This window comes from Drosophila tropicalis, unplaced genomic scaffold, assembly GCF_018151085.1.
Source record: "Drosophila tropicalis isolate 14030-0801.00 unplaced genomic scaffold, ASM1815108v1 contig_573, whole genome shotgun sequence".
NCBI lineage: Eukaryota > Metazoa > Arthropoda > Insecta > Diptera > Drosophilidae > Drosophila > Drosophila tropicalis.
The window spans coordinates 2,482,843-2,504,338 of NW_027173049.1; the positions used below are offsets into that span (position 1 = coordinate 2,482,843).

The 21,496-nt window shown below is 38.4% G+C and overlaps 2 protein-coding genes across 4 annotated transcripts; one reads left to right on the plus strand and one right to left on the minus strand.

The window, feature by feature from the left end:
• Window positions 1–1,006: 1,006 nt before the first annotated feature.
• speck lies at window positions 1,007–16,121 on the plus strand. Of its 3 annotated transcripts, none has more exons than XM_068288130.1 (4): window positions 1,007–1,226; window positions 14,197–14,376; window positions 15,226–15,378; window positions 15,439–16,119. In XM_068288130.1, exons 2-4 carry the CDS (start codon window positions 14,236–14,238, stop codon window positions 15,859–15,861), a joined length of 717 nt encoding a protein of 238 aa, XP_068144231.1. In that variant the 5' UTR covers window positions 1,007–1,226; window positions 14,197–14,235; the 3' UTR covers window positions 15,862–16,119. The 3 variants fall into 3 exon arrangements, with proteins under 3 accessions (XP_068144231.1, XP_068144229.1, XP_068144230.1); XM_068288128.1 differs by lacking the exon at window positions 1,007–1,226 and adding an exon at window positions 11,933–12,546 and having other exon boundaries at window positions 15,439–16,121; XM_068288129.1 differs by lacking the exon at window positions 1,007–1,226 and adding an exon at window positions 13,558–13,605 and having other exon boundaries at window positions 15,439–16,121.
• Window positions 16,122–20,075: 3,954 nt separating this feature from the next.
• DnaJ-60 (DnaJ-like-60) lies at window positions 20,076–21,208 on the minus strand. Its single transcript, XM_068287927.1, has 4 exons — window positions 21,011–21,208; window positions 20,817–20,925; window positions 20,429–20,757; window positions 20,076–20,345 (listed from the first exon to the last, which is right to left on the minus strand). Exons 1-4 carry the CDS (start codon window positions 21,064–21,066, stop codon window positions 20,177–20,179), a joined length of 663 nt encoding a protein of 220 aa, XP_068144028.1. The 5' UTR covers window positions 21,067–21,208; the 3' UTR covers window positions 20,076–20,176.
• Window positions 21,209–21,496: the final 288 nt, after the last annotated feature.

The window sequence follows — 21,496 nt, forward strand, 5'->3', positions numbered from 1 at the left end:
GTTCCTCCTGATTTTATTAGTAAGATATATACATAGATAAACAGAGGTTCTGGAGTGGCCATGAAATATTACAAAAGATGCCATAAAATACAGCCCACCTTAGCTACGTTACAATCTAGATTGTCTAACAATAATCACACAGATAAGAGAAGTGTTTCGCTTTTTTGAAACCAAGCGGCAGCGAACCGTTAATTTTAAAATACATTCTTTTTCATTCGGAAAACGTGAATTACCTTTATTTCTTCAAAGCTTTATTCAACGTTTTAATCCTAAGTCCTCTATATATTTGCCATTTAAACTAAGCAATTCGTATAACCAAGTACTATTCTACTAAACGTAGATTTCCTCCAACTAAGACAGTTTTCTGTTTGACAATTTTCAAAATCTTGTTTCAATTTGCAGTTGGTAAATCAATTTTGCTGACCCAAGGCAGTAATAAAAATTGCATAAACAAAAAAATAAATTGAACAAAAAGAAAACAAGGTACGAAAGTTCTGTAATACCATTCAATAAATAAACATCAATGAGACTGCATACATCAGCAGTTTTTAGTCTCAAACCCACGACCAGAAGCCGCTTGTGAGTAAGTCGGCCTGGAGTTGATAACAAACCGTGGAGTGGATCTCATCAGCCTCGCCTCGTTCTGGCAAAAATAAAATGTTTTCTTATCGCATTCGAAAATAATTATTCCACACATTAGCTGGAACGGTTTTGGTGTGGCATTGGTGTTATCTTATCACACACTGTGCTGCTATCGGTCGTCTCCAATCCAAATTGAGCGCGATTGTGAAACGGAAAAGCTCGCTCGCGCTTTCACTCTGTCCCTACTCGAATCGAAGCCACCCTGCTCCTCCCACACCGAGCTCCACAGCGGGTTTTCGGGGTTGTCCGTTTTGAGTGAGTTACACGAATTTCCCAAAGGAAGAGCCAAAGCGGCGAACGCATTGAGATTGAGTGTCATAGAACTGAAAAATAGAAAGCGAGGGGTTGAATTGGTTTGTTTACAACAGTTCTGTTTCAGTTGCAAACGCGTTGCCTCGTGGTAAATACGTCGTCATCTCTTCTCCGGCTCTCACTCCGGCGCTTTCTCTCTGGTCAATCGTCTGTGGACAACATAAATCGGCGGACAAATACAAATCAAACGGAAACACGGCACGCCACCAAAACAAGACTACTAAAACCACAGGAGGTTACAAAGGGAGGGCCATTCGAGTCGGAAAAGCAGCGTAAGTTAGTTTTTATTTTTAAACAAATTTATTGCTTGACATTTAATTTGCGCCTAGAGAGGGGCCGCCTCTAAAAATGTTTCAAATAATATAACAACATTCAATGTATTCAAAAACAAAACACACGCGCACATACAACCATATGTATATTACATACCATTCGTCCATATATATTTTCATACTTATATAGGTTAATATATGTATATGTATATTGATAGTTTTTGTAGTGCTTTTCGCGTCTTAATTAAAAGTGAAACAAAATGTGACGCGGCTTTTTGGATGTTCGCCAAAGCAAATAGTAAAATAAAGTATTTGTGTTTGGAAATATTTACTTGAACATTTGTCATGCATTAATCTTGAGGCTTAAAAGTTGAAAGTTAACAAAATCAAATTTATTATTCGTTTTCGAAAGTAATTTGCGGATGACACTACGGCGGAAGTGCGGAAAATATGAAAATATCCAGTTACATGTGTTAAAACAAATTAATTAGTTAAACTAGCACTTACGTAAGTCAATATTGTCAAAGGAAACCGTTAACGACTAAACAGAAATCCACCGATCCCAATAAAATAATTTATAGAACAATCTAATATGGCAAAACTTAATAAATTTCTTGTTTGTTTCACGATTAGATACGATAGTTATCTCAAGTTATCAATAAACAAATAAAAGCAAAATAAGTTTAGGAATTGTTTGAGTAGCACTTCAAAACTGCCAGGAAAAAGTGGATCGGTCATCGGTGATTTACCCAACCTGAATGACAAGACACTATCGATAATTAAAGTTGCTTAAATCAAGACGAAGCAAGTCCCATAGTATTAGCAGAAAGCCTTATGGGTCGTGACAATTGACCAAATTAAATACAAACTGACGGACACACACAAAGGAAAAGATTTATATAGCATTCCACATAACAAACAGACAAATAACATAAAATAAGAAGAAAAAAGTGTATCCTGCACGCAATCAAAGCTGTGCTTACTCAGAAACTCCACACATACATACACACATTTATTTCAATTGATTTGGAATGATGGCAACATGGCGTATAAGCAATGCCGATGGCAAGCCAAAAGGAAAAATTTGTATAGGTTTTTGGGGTCGACTTTTAAAATACTCCCTACACGACATTCAATCAAATAAACACCTGTTTTCCGTCATATATACTTTCTGCATTGCCCAGCAAGCATATAGTCTTAGTCTCTATTTGACTGCAGGGTATAGAAAGGAAAAGAAACTTTTGTTGCCGCGGCTGCTGCTGGGTTGCCATTGAAGCGGAATAAAGAAGAAATTCCAGATATTTGCCAGAGAGACATTCAGGCTTTGCCCTCTGCACACGTGTCCATACCCCTATTCACATCCACATCCACACATATACATCGCTACCCCCATCCAACCACAGCCATTCGTCCCTCCTCTCCCGGTTCTTTGCCACAGTTGTTTGGTTGTATCGATTTGATTGGATTTTATGTTCATGTTGTTGTCGGTTCAGAGTTTGCTGCGTTTTATATGCTTCAATAAAGTTTATCCCTGCATATGCCAAGTTAATTGAATTTAATGTAAGCCAAAATAGGCACAAAATAAGGATTTAGATTAATCGCATTGGGCAGACACAGACAACTAAACGAATGGGAATCCATACATCTATCTTCAGTTCATTTGGTTAATTGCTGCTGAAGCTGATGCTGAGCCATCAAAGTCAAGTAATTAAGCTAAAATGTTTGTCACTTGAAAAGTCCTTTAACTGAACAACAACTCCCGCTCCAACTCCTGCTCGTCCTGCTATGGCAGCTTCTGCTCCAGCTCCTCGTCTCAAGATAGAATCATAACAATGACAATAAAAACACATCAAAATCAATCTGTCAACAAGAGTCGTTGTCGACGACGACAACACTGAAGAACCCCGAGGGCGACTGTATTTACAAAGTGTCCTGACTACGTGACTGCCATCATCATCAAAAGCAGTGACGGAGTTCGAGACTGAAAGGTTGATAGATATTGAAATTATAAATTATTTTCCACCCGCAGTGAGTTGATCCCTAAAAATTTAAATTTGAGATGTATGATATTGAATTTCAACGTTTGTTTAATAACAGAGAAATTTGTGAGCTTTCCCTTCACTCCACGGAGAGTCCGCTTCTGTGCACAAGGATGCTAGCAAAAGGCAGTCGAAGCAATCCTTAGTTGGGTGTGGGATCGGCAGAGAGTCATTGAAATTCTCTCAAGTATTTAAATGCAAAAATGGTAACAAGCTAAGGGAACTGAATCTGGTTGCTGGTTGCTGGTTCTTGGCTGCTGTCTGGATGACTGCTGGCAAATCCCATTATCATTAGCACGCCGTCTGCAACATCATCATCATCATCATCATCGTAGTCTTTATTGTGTGGCTGTAGAATGAAGGAAGCTGCATGCCGGATTTCATTTTATTACAAGAGGAAAAGCAAACAGCAAAATGGCGCCAACATTGTCAGAGATTTCAGCTTGTTGCTGTAGCCATTGAAGGCAGCCAAGCGGCAACAATAATGCCAGAAGGGTAGATGGTGGAAGGGTAGCTTGTTGCCGTTGGCTTCCTGCCAACCATTGTTTGTTTTTTTTTTTTTTTTTTTTTTTTTTTTTTTTTTGTTTTTAGCCCAGTTGTCTGCTGTTTGTTCAGCGAGTGTCATACACGGCGTATGCGCATTGTCAGTAAAGGAGCTTATGCAGCTACCGCTGCTGGTACCGAATGCTGGCCATGTGTTGCCTGCCAGATTAGTTGTTACTCCAACAGCATCCCTTCCTTTTCTCATCGTTCTATTGCCTTTTTTTCATTTTAATTGAATGCCATGAAAAGGATCCTTTGGCGAACACTAAATGCAAATGCTTTGCATGTATGTAACATAGCACAGCAAAAGCAGCAGCCTGCGAATGGGTTAGTCCCTGATGATGATGATTTTAAATGAAGTTCCCTTGAAACGTATGTGGAAATGAAAATTTAAGTTGATAGCAGTTGAGAGACAAATAAAATGTTCGAGGGGATGTGAGAGTGCAAAATGATGGTAATTTGCGGACCACTGCTCTGGCAACGCAAATTCAGGGCAGTTCCCAGTCGCCCCCGTACACTTTTTACATGACATGGCAGTTGATGATTTGATGCATGAGCAATTCTTGTGAAATTAAAACCACTGAAATGCTATATATTTAGTACATGGAAACACAAATAGTTTAATATTAAACTAAACTAAATGATTGACAACAATACAGAAACATCAAACATGTAAATTTGTTGATTGAATAATCAACATCATCCTTTTACCCAAGATTTTATATTAATTCACTCTTTAACAGGGTAATTTTTGTCTTCATAACATAACCCTCCTCTAGGACATCAAGTAAAAGTCATTTAAATGAAAGAATAATGATTTTTCGACTTTGTAGTCGATTCATTATGTTAAATAAGTACTCGTCGCCTTGCGTCTGTATGTGAGTGTGTGTGTGGTCAACTGCTCTGCTGATGTCGAACAACAACATAGAGCTGATTTATATTGACTAGAACTTGTGTCCTATCCATCCGATCTTAATGAAGTATGAGAAAATGATGTTTCACAGATAAAACTATCTCATTAGTACATTTTACAAACATACTCCAACTGCTCGATGGAGTTTTCGTATAGCCCTAAATGGGATTCTTCCCAATGCGGACGGTAAAGGCAAAATTCATCCCAAACACTTTCAAACTTGACACCTTGTTATATCGACTTATGGCTTCAGAATCGTCTCTTCTGGGTTACAATGCAATGGTATTAAAAAGGAAATCCTTATTTAAAGTATCAAACTTTTTTTCTCATTGTTTTGAAAATGTGACAAGCCATTGTGTTTTTTATTCCTAATGTCTTACGAAACATTTCTTGGTCTATAAATTTTATTTGGCCTCATTTTTTTTTATTGATTGCAATCATAGAGGCATTAAAATTTGTCTGTCGACTTTGTAGACAAGTGTACTTAAAATTAAAGTCTTTTATTACCATTAAAAACGATGTATTATGGCCATAGACAACTTGTATGATGCCAATGTGACGATGTTATGAGGTGAATTGTCACAGTAGTCAGAGCGGAACAAGCTCGAGTAGAACTCAAAAGTGTATATTACAACAGTCGAATTTCGGATCCAGTAGGCAGTCTTCGACAACTTTCCTATCTAGAAGATGGGCACACTGATTTGGTTAGCAAGTCCCTAAAAAGGGCCAAATTAGTTCTTCTTTAAGCCCCAAAGTGAGTGATAATAAAACAAGAATCCCACAAAGTATGCTACAGATTTATACCACAATTCAGCATGGCGGACATTTTGTAAGAACTCAATCTGCCGACCAAATTGTAAGGATGTGATTGTAATAAGTTTAACTTAAGGAGCAATTTTAAGCCTATTAAACTCAAAGATAATATTTAGAATAGAGTAATATTACTGACTGAGCTAAGCTTGGTATATTTATCTTTTTTTCTTTCGTGGGAATATATAGAAACAGATAAGGGATAAAAAAAGCCAAGCGGAGCAATGAAACTGAACAAGTGAGTCAATGAATAGTGATTTATCAAGTGAATGAGTCAAAACTAACAAGTTAAGTCACTGAATGGAGTTACCCATGTTCTGCCTCCATAGAATGACTAAATACTAGTAGATAATACCCACTACTAAATATAGTAAAAGCCCCACCCCGCTACACCGATTGTTCCAAAGTAAAATAAGGTTAATTGCGAAGCCAATTCAAGACTCTAACGGCTAAATAAACTATTGGCCTTTAATGGAAGCCTTCACTGTACATGCATTCCTCTTGAGAGTTGGATATGTAATGCGAAGCTGTTGCCAAGTGCACTTAGTGAGTCGTGCCGTCGGCAATGGTGTTAATTACGTTGGACAAAAACTTTAATCAAAGGTTTGCAGTGAACACTTTATACAGCGGGGCAATGTCGTCGATCTCGGCCAACTAATTCAATTAATGCAAAGTCGGCCTTAGATCCCTCAAAACTCCCTTCCCGTCAACTTCGCCAACTTTTAGCTGCACCCACTCAGACTCCCACTTGCCAGTTCTCTCCCCTCTCTCTCTCTCTCTGGCACACACAGTGCATATCCGACATTGGTTTTCAATTTCAAGTCACGTTCGGCATTTTGTGTTGACCCAACCAAGTTGCGGCTCAGCTCAGCCAATCGTGGACAAACAGTGGACCAGTGGCAAAGGCTGAAGCAAATCAATTCCGCTTTGGCCAGCCACACTCACTCACTCACTTGTCGGAAAAGACCAAAATAAATAAGTCCAAACTGGGCAAATTGCACACGATTCGAATTGATTTATTGCAATAGCGAAGTTTACCCCAATGCAAATATATACATACGTATCTGATTTATTTCACTTATCTGATTACATATAGTACATATTTATATGACAGCAAATTTGTATATAATCACAATTACAATATAAAGTGGAGTTCCGTTTCCAACTGCGAGAAAATATTTACGAGTCTAATACTCATAAGCTGTAATTGTCTGGTGGAAAAGCGATAAATCTTGCATTGTTTGGTTTATGTATATGTCTATTAATTCTCGGGTGTTCTAGCCCAAACCAATTTAAATTAAATATGTTAATTTTTCTTGCCCTCCCTCACACTCTCTCTTGCTCACCCCTCACTCCGCGCCACTTGCCACTCGCGATTCGATACCATTTGCAATTTCGCCAAAGGCCTGTAGTAATCCGGTTGTCAAGCATGATTTGCATGCTAGCTGTATAATTTTAATGCTTAACTAAACAATTAATATTAATAATATCACAGATTTTTGTTGACTTTAAAGGTGAAGTGAGGAGAGAGAGTTGGGTACAACTGAACCACCTGACTCTAAGCTAATTGTCTATGGAATAGCTAATTGACAGAGATAAATCTCAACCTGACTTGACCTTAAACTGTCTTCATAGCGAAAAGGACTACGATTCAAAAGCCAAACCGTTAAGATAGACAGCTAGTTTAATATAGTAATCACTCAATTGTTTGTTTTAATTTAGAATTTGCAATCACTAACTATGTGCTTAAAGGGTTAAAACGGACTCATTCCAATAATTTATTAGTCTGAGTCATTTTTGATTCAGAATCACTTTTAACAGGGATACTTTATTACCCTGCCGAACAAGCTTTTTAAATACATATTCAATTCTGGTGGTGTTCCTAATAAAGGAATCCATTGGCCAGTAAGTTTGCTCCATTTCAATCTGCCTTGTTCTCGACTTTCACTTTCGTTAGGTCTTGCCTTTACTTTCATAGAATCCTAAGTATTTGATAATGTTAGTAGATTGATCTATAACCCATAATCTGTAAGTTGCATGTGTCAGTTCTTCCATCTCAATCAGTGCTAGTTTCGATCATTTAGCAAACGTTCAATCATTTCGCTTTACATACTCGAGTTGAACACTGAAAGCCTGACACTTTGACTCCATCTTAAACGGCGTTAATGTCTTTTTAATTATCACTAGGCAAACAATTGCTTGCCATCGATCATTAAAACGAAACGCAATGCAGCAATCGAACTACAAGTAGAAGTATCATTAATGTGCATATGGGTTCTCGATTCCAATTCAAATCTGAATAATTAAACGCGCGAGTTGAGGTGCCGCTAAACATTTGTAACTGTCAATTAGTTGGCTTCCCGGCAAAATCAAACAACCCCAGACCGAGACCGAGACCGAGACCAAGACCGAGACCGAGACCGAGGCCTCACAGAAATCGGTTTCGTACATAGTAAAGAAAAACAAAATATATGAAACTCGTTTTCAACACCCTGACAAAATTTGGCAGCCAAATTGCTGCCAATGAAGCAAATTTTCGCTTTGTGTGTGTTGAAATGAGTTTCCGACAGTTCATTAAGTGCATGACGCTGTTGCAAATACATCATCCGACATACGTAAATAGTTGTAAGCTATATATGGAAATGAAAATGAAAATGTGCAAGCAATTTGCTTGTGCAGAGCGAGTGGGGAATCATCGACTCAAAGGGAAGACCTCAAAATACCCTAGCGGAGGAGCACGGCCATTGTAATCCCTTATGCATCCCAGCTCCATGAATGGGTAAAAGAATGCTCCGGTTGGAAAAACAATTGGACAAAGGAGGAGAGAATACATACACTCCGTTCGCGGCGCCTGATATACCCATGTAATCCAAAGTACACAGGGCATGACAATGCAATTTATTGCTCTATTCAAATGGTGAAACAACAAAAAATAGGTTCGCACTCGTCTAACTAACCCATTAAAAGTGCAAGGTTTGAATACTTATTGAAATTACTTGAGAGTTTCATACAGAATAGTTTATGGGTATTAAATAAAGTTATGACCATTACGCTCATATGTCATCTTTAAAAATTGCAGCTGATCGCTTCGAGACCTACAACAGATTGGGTCTCGTTAAGGGATCAGGACTAAATATCAAAGAATAATCAGTTTTTACATAGATAACGGCAGTCCTTGGTAGATGAGTTCTCTAAATGGCCGTCATTTGGGCAACTGAACAACGAGGATCCGGGTTCAAGTCCTAGGCTAGTGTAGGGATGTAGTCTTCGTCTAAGCCATAGGCCTTAGTTGCCAGTGCTTGTAAAATATGGTTAGGTTGACGTTTACAACTATATCCTATACTTTTAACAATAACAACAATACATAGATTACGCATAATTGACGGTCCTATCTATCCCTAATGGGTCTCATCGGGATTTGTATCTATCACTAAGTTTTTGAAAAAGCTGAAGTTGCTTTTACAGGACTTCTTTTTGGGAATATTGTACAATTTTCACCGTTCGAAGGGAGTTTTGTGGTCCAAAGCAAGGTCAGCACAAATCCAGTAGTCAAAGTCTCCATACTCTTGCAAGATCATCTAGACAGTTGTCTTTCAAATGGGACACTTGATTAACAATAAATTATTACCTAGTCGGTCTACTTTAGCACAAGGTCTGTTACTTATAGGAGGAACAGGAATTTACAATAGACTTTTTCTTCATTTTACAAAACTCCTAACGGGAAAAGTTCAAACCAATTATAAATTCACGTTCGGAATCATCGAACCATTGTTAGACGATTATCAAATAGGAAAGTCCAATAATTTTTGATGCCATCCCCAAGATGTTCTCTTGAATCATATCAAAATAGACGTACTGGACGGACTGATGAAATCCCTAAAACCATCCTCCATAGGGTAAATCCGGTTAACCTATTGGATAAGAACAGATCCCAACTACATCCTCCACTTCTCTCTTTCTATCTAATTTAGCACTGGGAGTGTCTAATGTCGTGTCATCGTTAGAATGAATACATATCCACATATACACCGCATATCGTAACATATAGCCATTGATTTCAACACTAGGATCAGTTGGGGCATTGTTATTAAAATAATATGTCCTGAGCGGCATTTTTGGTAAGGTGTCCCTTTTCGCAGATGTCTTCGTCTCTGCAGGTCTTTTCAATTTTCTTATTATCCAAATGGAATCATTTATCCGTTGATTCTTCAAAGTCAATGTTTCTTGGCTATGCCTAAGTTAATGATCCCTTAGGTGGAATTTAATTTACACAGTCATAAAATGGTAATTTAAAATTTAGAGTGTGAGTCTATACAGTTTTTTGATGGAGCCAAATTACTGTAATTGGCCACTTTATAGGTGAGTAAAAAGCGGTCAATGTTCAAAAATTATAATCCACGAAATATATGTATGTACTTTTCAAGAGAACAAACAGCCATTAATGTGAAACATCGTCCAGTTGGCGTTGGGGGCTTGTCCGGAACACGATATGAAATGAAGGAGTGAACTCAAACTAAATTTAGCGGCCCAACATACATATATTTAGCATGTGACTGGACTGGATGATACGCATTTCCAATCCCACTTTATCGAAAACGAGTTCAGCATCGTTAACCGCAAATTAGTGGACAGTTTACAGAAGTGTTGAGCTGTGTTTCCCCCATCCAGATTGGTCTCTGACTAAGTATGCAAACTCGCCCAATAAGCCGTTAGCCGACCCAGCAATATCCTGTAACCCGTGATATGGGGGGTACGACTGTCGACGGGGGTAGGAACAGATAACATTTATTCCAATTGTTGGTCCATGCTGATCTCATGATGGTATAGTTTTTAGTTGTAAGTGTGTTTCCCTCTTTAGTTTTGTTATTTGTTTTTTTACTGGCTGAGTAATTGCAACAATTTACAATACGACACACACTCTCACACACACACACACACACACCAAATGATTTGTTTACGCGCCGCACAACTTAACGTTCCAAATAATTTATAAACAAATTAATTGTAATAAATTCCGCACATCGAATTCAATTTTCTATCCGCTCTTAACCTGGCCGGTGTCGCTCGGTTGACTGGGTCGCTGGGAAGCTATTTACCCAATAGTTAGAGAATCTGTTAAAAAATTCTTCAGTGTTAACCGAACAGATGAAAATAACTCAATAATATTTATGTATTAATGATAATTGGCCCCTCAGCGAGCGCCAAAGTAAACACAAATGCGAAGAATGCAAATACACGTTAGACCGAAAGAGAGGCAACACCACCGCCCACTCCGCCCTGCTACTGCTGCTTCCTCTTGGAGGGGTAGTCTTTTTGGCTTTTGTCGTATTTTAATTGAGCCAACGGCGTGTGCTTTGTCTGGGTGTTTGCTTGGCCATAATAAACGGTAACCACAGCTGGGTACCCGCGAGCCCCCCCTCCCTCGACACCTTCTCCTCCCCACCCTCACCTCCTTAGGTAGTCTCAAGTAGCCGCCGAGAGCAACGGATGGGCTAGTATTTGATGGCTTTTACGAGTACATCGACAGAGCTGGGCTGGACAACTGCAGAAATATCATTCACATGTTGAAAGAACAATGTATTCCAGACCCAGTTAGAGCCACTCCACGTTCAACGCACAGAGTCAACTAACTGGTTTTACAGGGTATTCCTTTAAACCTTGGAAAGTTTTTGCGACTAATATTTAAATGATCATTTTCGGACTTGAAGTTGTTTTTGAATCGATTAATTAAATATTTAGATCTGTAATATCTTCCCTTGAAACTAATTAAGAGCGGAAACTTTCCAATAGACCTACATTCTGATTCAGATACTATCGTAACCGCTGAAATTTCCAAAAAGTTTTATAAAAATTGCATATTTGAGTTGGCATCAGGTGCAAAATTCGAAAACTGGTTCTCACCAAGAGTACCAAAACCGCAAACAATAAAATTTCCAATGGGTTCTGGGTTTTGTTTGGCTCCGGAAGTGTCCATCGTGTCGGCGACACGAAAGGAGGAAAGACCTGGCGTAGGTTGTGGAACTTTTATGAATAGGAAACATGAGTTTGTCGGTCTGACTGACTGACTAGCCAGCTTGGTGGCCACCAAAACTGGTCACGAACGGACCTCAGCAGCTCCTACACCTTCACCAGAGCCAGCGCTCTCCGACAATCGCACTCACTCTCAGGCGCTGACTCTTGCCTGCTTTCACACAGCACATCAGAAGAGAGAAGAGAACAGTACGGATGAGAATTCGATGAGAGATCGGAGAGCCTTGCCTGGCCTGGCCTGGCCGGGCTCTCGTTCTCTGTTGTGTTGTGTGTTGTGCTGCGCTGTGTTTTGTTTTGTGTGTCTCGTCGTTCGGGTCAGTCGCAGCACACACTACGTATACGTGTTCCCCATATATAAAGTGCAAACGGAGGCAAATGTTTGGCATTCATTGTTTGCACAAGGAAGGCAAAAGTTCGCAGGCAGAGAGATTGTGTCTGAGACCTCCAAACTAGGACCCTTTGCACCACCTTCATTCCAACAACGAACGCGTTCAATTTTTCCATTAAGACAGTTGCATAATTAAAACATATGCAAATGTCAAAGCTGTAAATTGTTTTTTCATTCAACGTTAATCTTCTCTCTCTCTCTGTCACTGTGTGTGCGTGTGTTTCAGTGTATAAATATATATTTTTTGTTTATCAAGCAGCGCAAAAAGCAGCAAAAAAAAATCAAACAATAAATAAGAATCGACTGGCAAATAAACAAAACGCAAAAAAATCAACGCGCGCGCCAAAAGGAGAAAAAGCAAAAAACAAAAGATAGAAAGAAAGAAAGAATCAACATCCACATACATAGTTCCCTTTGGTCTCTTGACCATTTCTTTCCGGCCATCGGTCCGTCCTCTTCTATTTGCATACGTAATTTGCAAATAAACAAATCCAGCTCGAAATAAAACAAGCAGCTACATCAACCAGCGAGATGGAAGTGCAGAATATGCCCGATCAGCAGCCACATCAGCGCCTGATCCTTGACTCCAGATGTGCGGTAAGTGTGGCACATGGTCACAAAGTATAAACAGAAGGGGTTCAGGAACGATCCTTGATTCCATCACTGGACTAGATCAGCCAATGGAATAGGTTCGCCCAAATATCTTCCCAATGTAGGGTAGTCAATATTAAACCATTTTTGTAGGTACATATTTATCTACTTTGGGTGTGTGTCTCTGCCTTTGTGTGGGTTCCCTCTCAGGTGGAATGGTGTGCCCATTCAGTTCAGTTAAGTTCAGTTCAGTCTATAAATACAAATGTTCGAGTGTGTCTACCCAATTGTAGACGATAATTAATGTAAACATTTCCTTGGGGGCTGGACTTGAACTACTATAGTATTCGGAATTTGTTTATTTATACACTTTCAAAGGGTCAAGCACGAAAGTTATTCAATTGAGACCTTAAATACATGCAACTAGAAATCATTTGGACTAACCATGTCCATCCTGGCCGCTATTTTATCAACAGGTGAACTCACATCAGTTCTTTAATTATGGGATAACACAAACTTGAAAAACATAAGGGTATTAGAACATTGGTGTGCATTTCGAATAAGATTTTGCTACTATCCATGAAGTTTTTGGGAAATTAAAGACTTCCAATACAATGGCAAATATTGTTATGGAAATTTTATACGGAAACAGATGCTTGCTGACAATTACTGGAGCTCACCTGAGTCTACATACATAGAGTTTCACCTTGTCTCCTAAATATATTGTTGTAGGGAACTTCCGTTAGGAATTCGATAGATTCGATTCCTAAATATTGATTAGAACTTGTCAACGATTGCCTCCGTCTATTGTTTCTATTGAAAGCGTCATTCTGCTATTATTTGTGAATAAATTTTGTGCAATAAGAAATACATTTCCATATCTGTAAGTGATTATTGATCCCACGCGGTATTATACATATATCTAAGTCGATGATTCGAATAGATCAGTATCAGTCAAGTAGCCGGGCTGAATACAGTTTGAAGTGCAGAAAATATTTTTAAATTTTCGAAAAAGGAAATCTGTTTTAGACAATGTCTGTTCGAAGTGTATCCATCTTTTCAAAAGTAAGTAGTGTCCTTGTGAGGAACTATTAGAAGTCACATGGCAGGAGAATGACTCGATTAAAACCTCACGGACCAGGACTCACGGTTGATATCATGGATGACAGTCTTCTTACCAGTTGATTTAGACAGTTGCTAAGGAAGATTTTATGTTCAATCCAGAGAACACCCACTTGGCTATAAAAAGACCGTTAGGTAACTGTTTTAGGCCGCAATAAAGTACCTGTTTTTATGGCCAACAGTTTTATCTCACTTATTGTCTGACTACAATTTGGATTTTTGTTCCGAAATGTCGGACCCGTTTCATTTATGTATACGTGGATACGTGGAATGTGAGAGAAATTATTGAAAAGTGAAATGGAAATTGGCATTAAATACAAAATATTTACGTCGTCTCGCCTGCCGTTCGTCCGTCCATCCGTCCATCTGTCCATCCATGTTTTGTCGTATCCGCCGTACATGTGGCCAGAGAAAACACAATAACAAATTAATATGCCTCTCATTTAATAGTCATAAATTATCGTATATATATATATGTATGTATGTAGATTTCATAGTGTAGATTTTAACGATTTGTTTTGTCTACTTTTGCAGCTGAACGATTTATATCCCATTGCCCGTCTAACACAGAAAATGGGGGACGTGCTTAATGTGTCCAGCAAGCAAACTGCAGCTGCTTCCACCGCGGATAAGGATTGCCCTTATACCATTGAGTTGGTTACGCCAGAGGATGCCGACGCCGTAATAGCCATGCTCAAGACTTTCTTCTTTAAGGTGAGGAAACCCCTTTAGTCACCGCCCACCACCCATTAGCCTGGCTCGAACCCAGCTGAACACCTGCTGCCAGGTGCTATTACAATTCGTTAGACAATTGGTTGGAGATATCCGAAAACCGAAATCTAATTTAAATAATGTTTCTAATGAATTTCAATTAGCATGGGGCACGTGTTGAGAGTTTTTTCACTCCGATTTCAAGTTAATTAAATTAATTGAAACCAGAAATTCGCCAAAACAAAAGGTGCATAAATATTCGATTTATGGCTTTTCCATTTAATCTTGTGCATTGCCCTTCCAAACGGGTGTGGGAGACAGAAACGAGTTTACAACAGCTTGGGTAACTTGGATCGGAGTGGATTGGAGAGTCATGGACATGGACATCCGATCGATAGGCGGCATCACGACTTGCCAGAGATACATACTAAGTCGGTGCTAGCACTTTAGAAATCAATCTTTGTGTATGGTCGGCTTGATCTTGGGTTCATTCATTTCCATTTGCATTCGATGCAAGTTCCACTTCAGTTAACTTTAATACACTTTCAACAATGCATATTATGCCAATGCCACGCCCCATTTGGCGCCCACCTGGTAACTTGAGTTAACTCGACTCGTTTAATTTGCCTTATGCAAATTAGCTAATTCCGTTTGCAATCTATCAAGTTGTCTTGTCTCCATGTGCTACACTAGATGACCCCATGTAATGCGTGTCTAAATTCATTCAAATGGAAATCTCGAAATCACGAAAATTACATTTCCATACACATAATTCAATTGTCAGAGTCAAATCATATGAATACCAATGTCATTCAGGGTTCTGATCCATGTTCTTCGCTTTCTCTTTTCTAGGACGAGCCTTTGAATACATTTCTGGATCTGGGCGAGTGCAAGGAACTGGAGAAATTCTCTCTGAAACCCATAAAGGATAATTGTTCATATAAGGCTGTCAATAAAAATGGCGAGATCATTGGTGTCTTCCTCAACGGCCTAATGCGCAGACCCGTAAGTGAAATACCTCCACCTCCACTTAGTTTCCGACTAATCATTTGTCTATCTCGCCAGTCACCCAGCGATGTTCCCGAAAAGGCAGCCGACTCTTGCGAACATCCCAAATTCAAAAAGATACTTAGATTGTTTGACCATTTGGAGACGCAATTCAACGTCTTCGACTTGTATCCCAACGAGAATTTAATTTTGGACGGCAAAATCCTGTCGGTGGACACCAATTACCGTGGTCTGGGAATAGCTGGGCGCCTAACGCAGCGTGCCTACGAGTATATGCAGGAGAATAAGATCAATGTCTACCATGTCCTCTGCTCCAGTCACTTCTCTGCTCGAGTAATGGAGAAACTGGGCTTCCATGAGGTCTTCAACATGAAATTCTCCGACTACAAGCCCGACGGCCAAGTGGTCTTCAAACCCGACCTTCCTCACGTGGCCATGCGCACCATGATCAAGGAGGTGCAATCGCCCACAAAACTGTAAAGTTGGTCCGCTGGAGAGAGAGAGAGAACGGATCCACCGGGATCCTGTTAGGCATTTTGTACTATGTGATTCTTTAGTTTGTAGTAGCTTTGTTTTGTCGGCGGTGGCGGTTTAACTAATTTAACTTAAATTTAATTTAATTCGCCAGGCGGAATAATTTTTAAGTGTTTTCGTGTTTAGAATTGTCGTGCTCAAATGGATATCCAAGTCCAAATAAATTATTACCAATAACAAAAACAAAAAAAAAAAAAAAACAATTTTTATCGGAAGGATCTCTTAAGCGGCTGTCCCTCATCGCCTTATTGGAATGACGACAAAAGCTAAGGACAAAAATGAAATCATAGAAGGATGTAAGACGAGTTAAAATAGCCATGTCCATCCATCTGCCCGTCTGTCCGTCCGTCCCTTTGTATCAGCGCAAACTCCTCCTACACCGTAAGAGTTGAAATTTTTAATGCAGGCTAGTAAATACTGCACAGGTTGTATATCTCTGATTAAGACGGATCGTACCACTATATCATATGGCTCCCATGTAGTGAAATTTAATACTGGTGAGTTTACTATAACTCGTAAACGGCTGTGCCAAATTTTAACAAAGCCGAATGGCTATATCATTTAGCTCCTATAGAAACAATCTGACGAAAACAGTGACTTTGATCAATAACTTCGTTACTTTTTACGCAATTGTCATAAAAATTTACATTTCTCAATTTATCATAACTATTAATGATTCTGCTAAATTTGACCAAGATCAGGTGACTATATCATATACCTTCCAAGGAACAATCGGCAGTAAACAGCGATTTTGATCAATAACTTCGTTCGCGGTCGAAGTTTTTAGAATATCGTCCAAGAAGAGTTCTCCGAAATTCGAAATCCTTTAGGATATACTTTTTTGGCGTGAAGGTGTGCCTATTTTTTAGTTTATTGAACATAACTGCAAAAATATGTTATGAAAATGAATTTTTACTTGTGAATTGGATAATTTAAACCACATTATACAGAATTGCATTTTTTTTTTTTTGGGGTGCCGACAAAGAAAACAACTTGCCTGAGATGAAAGGTGAAAATGTTAAGTGTACCAATACTTTTTGGGCTCACTGTATGATTGCAATGTTCGCGTTATATAAGGAAAACTTCAAACTTACAACGCGTTTCTCCCAAAACCTCTTTTTTGGAGTTAAACATTCAGCCCGTTTAAAGTCCTTCCTTCCAAGGAACAATCGGCAGTAAACAGCGATTTTGATCAATAACTTCGTTCGCGGTCGAAGTTTTTAGAATATCGTCCAAGAAGAGTTCTCCGAAATTCGAAATCCTTTAGGATATACTTTTTTGGCGTGAAGGTGTGCCTATTTTTTAGTTTATTGAACATAACTGCAAAAATATGTTATGAAAATGAATTTTTACTTGTGAATTGGATAATTTAAACCACATTATACAGAATTGCATTTTTTTTTTTGGGGTGCCGACAAAGAAAACAACTTGCCTGGGATGAAAGGTGAAAATGTTAAGTGTTAAGTTTTTGGGCTCACTGTATGATTGCAATGTTCTCGTTATATGAGGAAAACTTCAAACTTTCAACGCGTTTCTCCCAAAACCTCTTTTTTGGAGTTAAACATTCAGTCCGTTTAAAGTTTAAGCCGATTTTTATGAAACAAGCGTAATCGACCCATAATGGTCACAATTCCGCTCCAGAATCTTCGGATTTATTTTACTCTTCTTTTTGGCAAAAACAGCTTTATGGAGTAAAACATACATTTTTATCATAAATGAACATTTTTTAATGTCTTGTTAAAAAATATTTTGACTTTAATTTTAAAAACTAGATTTTCTATCCATTCATTTTTTCGCACTTGGTAATTTGAATGAAGAAATATGGACAAACACTTGACCATCCGAATTTGCAAACTGCTCACAATAAAGATATTTTTAGGGGAATCCCATAATTCAAAGCTCCTACTGACCTGACGACAGATCAACCGTGAAGATCACTAACGAAGGCGTAATTTTATCTGCGAAGCATACAAATGGAAAACGCAACGATGAAGTAGAGTCTACTAGTCTACTTAGTAGACCATACATCAGAACGTACATACAGATGTACATCAGAGGTGTCAAGGTAGCTGGGAAGCTACAAAATGGAACTGATCCATAACAAAGCATACAAATTATTGTTTCTACTTGAAAAAGTTATTGAAAAGTCTGAGCAGCAAACCCGTACAAATTCAAGGATCGATTCACAAAAAAAAAACTATTTAATAGATTCAACGCGACAATCTTTTATTAATAGGCCATCGAAAACAGTGCTATAGAAAAATAAACAGATAAACATTTTCAATTTCATTTTCATGCAAAATAATTTAGAGGAAACGCTATTGGATATCACTGATTGTGAGACTTTTCTTAATGTTTCAAGAGATTTTGACATTGCTAAAACAATTCAGCATATTTATACCCTTGCAAAAAGGGTATATTAATTTTGGTCAAAAGTGTGCAACGCATAGAACGAAGCATCTCCGACCATACAAAGTATATATATTCTTGATCAGCACGACGAGACGAGTTCAACTAGCCATGTCCGTCCGTCCGTCTGGATCAACGCAAGAGCTACAGAGCTGAAATTTTGCACGTAGGCTTGTATATACTGCAGGGATTGTATATCTCGGATTCAGCCGGATCGGACCACTATATCATATAGCTCCCATACAAACACAAAGTCACGAACAGTGACATTTCTCAATAACTTCGTTATTTTCTATGTTATTATCGTGAAACTTAATATTAGAGAGTTTATTACGCTTATAAACGACTGTGCCAAATTTGATCAAGATCGAATGACTATATCATATAACTCCCATAGGAATGATCGGGCGAAAACAGTGACTTTTGTAAATAACTTCGTTACTTTTAACGTGATTGTTTTCAAATTAAACATTTCTTAATTTAATATATCTGTTAATGACTGTGTCGAATTTGATAAAGATCGGGTGACTATATCATATAGCTCCCATAGGAACGATCGGTGGAAAACAGTGACTTTGATCAATATCTTCGTTATTTCCTATGATTGCAGGCCATTCTTTCGCAAACATAAGCCTTTTTAGATAAAACGTTCTTCCACATTGATGGCTAATAGGTAAGGAAGGAGTTACCAAAAAAGTTGCAAGGGTATACAAACTTTGACGCGGTCGAAGTTAGCCCCGGCCCTCTGGTTTTCTTTAAGTTGGGTAATTCAATGAATCGCTCACAAACAAGACGGTTAATAGTTATCTATACTATCTATTTTTAAAATTTAATTAAACTCAGCCATATGTTTCATTATTTGTTTAATAAACATTCAAACCTTTCGCCTATTTAAAGTCATGAGAAATAATCTACAAAGATCTTTAACCTTTTCGAAGTCACAGTAGTGGGATTCGGAAAATACTTTAAAATTAGACACCTTTGGCAGCAAATGTGAATTAGGTGATTTATAAATAAATGTTATGTTATATGTTATTTTAAAGCAGATTGTGTCCTCTTTTCGAGTTTGCACAAAAAATGAAATGATAATCTATCCTAAAGAAGCTACAGGATTAGAAGTCTTTGGCGGCGATCCTACATAAAATTAGATTCAAAACACCCTTTTTTTAATTCACATAACAAAAACTTTATTTTTTCTTGAGATTTATACTTTAGCCTCTTGCATTGCGGACTTTGACCGATTTACGGGCTGATCTCGTGGATATAGCGTTACGACGAGCTCTAAGGCTCTTGTTGCGTTTCAGTTTTGCACTGCGACTGCGGCCACTCCGACTGCTCGTTGATTCTGTGGTAGTTGATCCTACTCTTATTTTCCTCACGGCCGTGTATTGCAAATTGGAGACGTAGACTTTTTTGACTCCACCAGTACCTACAGATGATGAGGAGGTGGAGTTGCTGGTTGTTGCCCCATTCGTTGTGTCCAGACAATAGAGCGCCAGGATGCTAATAAGACTGAAAAAAACCACGAACTTCATGCTAAGGCGAATGGTTGAATTGGATATGCATAAATCGATTAAATGGAACAGCTTAAGTAGTTGCCAAAATTTGACTTAATATGTTTACACAGTTTGTTATGAAAGTGCGTATGGCTTTCGAGAAGGTCAACTAAACTGAGTAAATATTGTGATCGTGAGCAAAAGCCAGCGCCTTACCTTGGAGTCGAACAAGGGCAAAAAATAAGCAATCTCAAGTGAGAGAGTATAAACTATAGTCATCTATTTTTGCAGAAGAAATTAAGATCTAAGATCACACACACATGAAAATCCATTTTTAACACATGTTCAAGAAACGTCTACTTTGATTCAGACTGATTGAATGGACCCTTGGAGATCCGTTGGATCATGCGACGCATTTGCTCTTCGTTGCCATATTTCTGTGCATCGGCTACGACAGCTGCGTGATGAGAATTCGCATCAGCTGAGATTTCTTCCTGCAATTGGCGGCTGAGCTCAAATGATTGCCTGAAATATACAAATATATGTACATATACATACATATAGAACATACATATGTTGAGCAAAAGAAATCTCGATTTTATACACACTTGACCGAAGTAAAACCAAAAATGGCCCCAAATACGCCTAGAGCTATGAGAAAAAGGGCCACCTGCCAGTTGGATACACGTTTAATGCCCTTAATGCCATAATAAGCTCCGGGATTGGGGCTGTAATTGGGTCTTACTTCCCAAGCCTGATATGTCTGATCTGGCTCAGTTGCCGGGCTACGGGCTCTGCCCGTTGGCGTCCACAACAGGCTATCATCGTAGACTCGTCGGCTTTGCGGCTTTACCAGAATACGATAGGCCTCCGAGATCCGAACAAAACGATCAGTTTTTTCAACATTAGTAGCATCGCTTCTGACGTCGGGATGAAACTAAAAGCACAAAGAATGTTTAAAATGAGATGTAAGAGTAATTAATGTGAATTTCTTACTTGTTTTGAGAGCTTTACGAATGCATTCCTTATGTCTCTGGTGCTGCAATCACTGTTAACATTTAGCACTTCATAGTGGGTCTCCGGCTTGAGTGTTTTCCTACTGTATCTGTACAAAATTTAACCGATGTAAATAATATACATACTTTATATAACAATAATAAAATAAATCTCTAATATAAAACCCCACTTACTTACGCCTATGCAGCGCCTCTATTCTGGGTGTAAAACACGTTAGTCGAAACATCATTCGATAACGTGCCGATTGTTGGTTTAATGTATATGCAAAATAACGAATGATTTAAATAAAACAATTAAACAAATATAAACAGAACATCGCAATAACAATCAACAGCTGACTGCTTTGCTTATCAACGCGACGGAGAAGAGTGACCGTTTACCGTTGCGAAACAATGTTCGCCTTATGACACAGCACTAAGAAAACTGCTTGAGCAAAAACAAGAAAGCAAGCAGAATAACGCAATAAATTGCTTTACATTCTCCTAGATACTATACAGACGGCAATAAAAACGAAAGATTGCAGTTTGTAAAATCCTTTAATTTATTCACGGGATATTTATAGTTTTATTAAAGTCTAAGTTTAAATGTTTAACTCCACTAAGATAATATCTTTTTGTTACCATGTTTTATTGCTTGTTTTATTGTTCATCTCTCATCTC

Excerpts from the sequence above, each read along its gene's own strand:
- speck (XM_068288128.1), top strand. The coding sequence starts at position 12,481 with ATGGAAGTGCAGAATATGCCCGATCAGCAGCCACATCAGCGCCTGATC. Across the intron at positions 12,547-14,196 it reads TCCTTGACTCCAGATGTGCG|CTGAACGATTTATATCCCAT; the intron begins GTAAGTGTGGCA and ends CTACTTTTGCAG. Across the intron at positions 14,377-15,225 it reads TCAAGACTTTCTTCTTTAAG|GACGAGCCTTTGAATACATT; the intron begins GTGAGGAAACCC and ends TCTCTTTTCTAG.
- DnaJ-60 (XM_068287927.1), bottom strand. The coding sequence starts at position 21,066 with ATGATGTTTCGACTAACGTGTTTTACACCCAGAATAGAGGCGCTGCAT. Across the intron at positions 20,926-21,010 it reads GAGGCGCTGCATAGGCGTAA|ATACAGTAGGAAAACACTCA; the intron begins GTAAGTGGGGTT and ends AATTTTGTACAG. Across the intron at positions 20,758-20,816 it reads TCGTAAAGCTCTCAAAACAA|TTTCATCCCGACGTCAGAAG; the intron begins GTAAGAAATTCA and ends TTGTGCTTTTAG.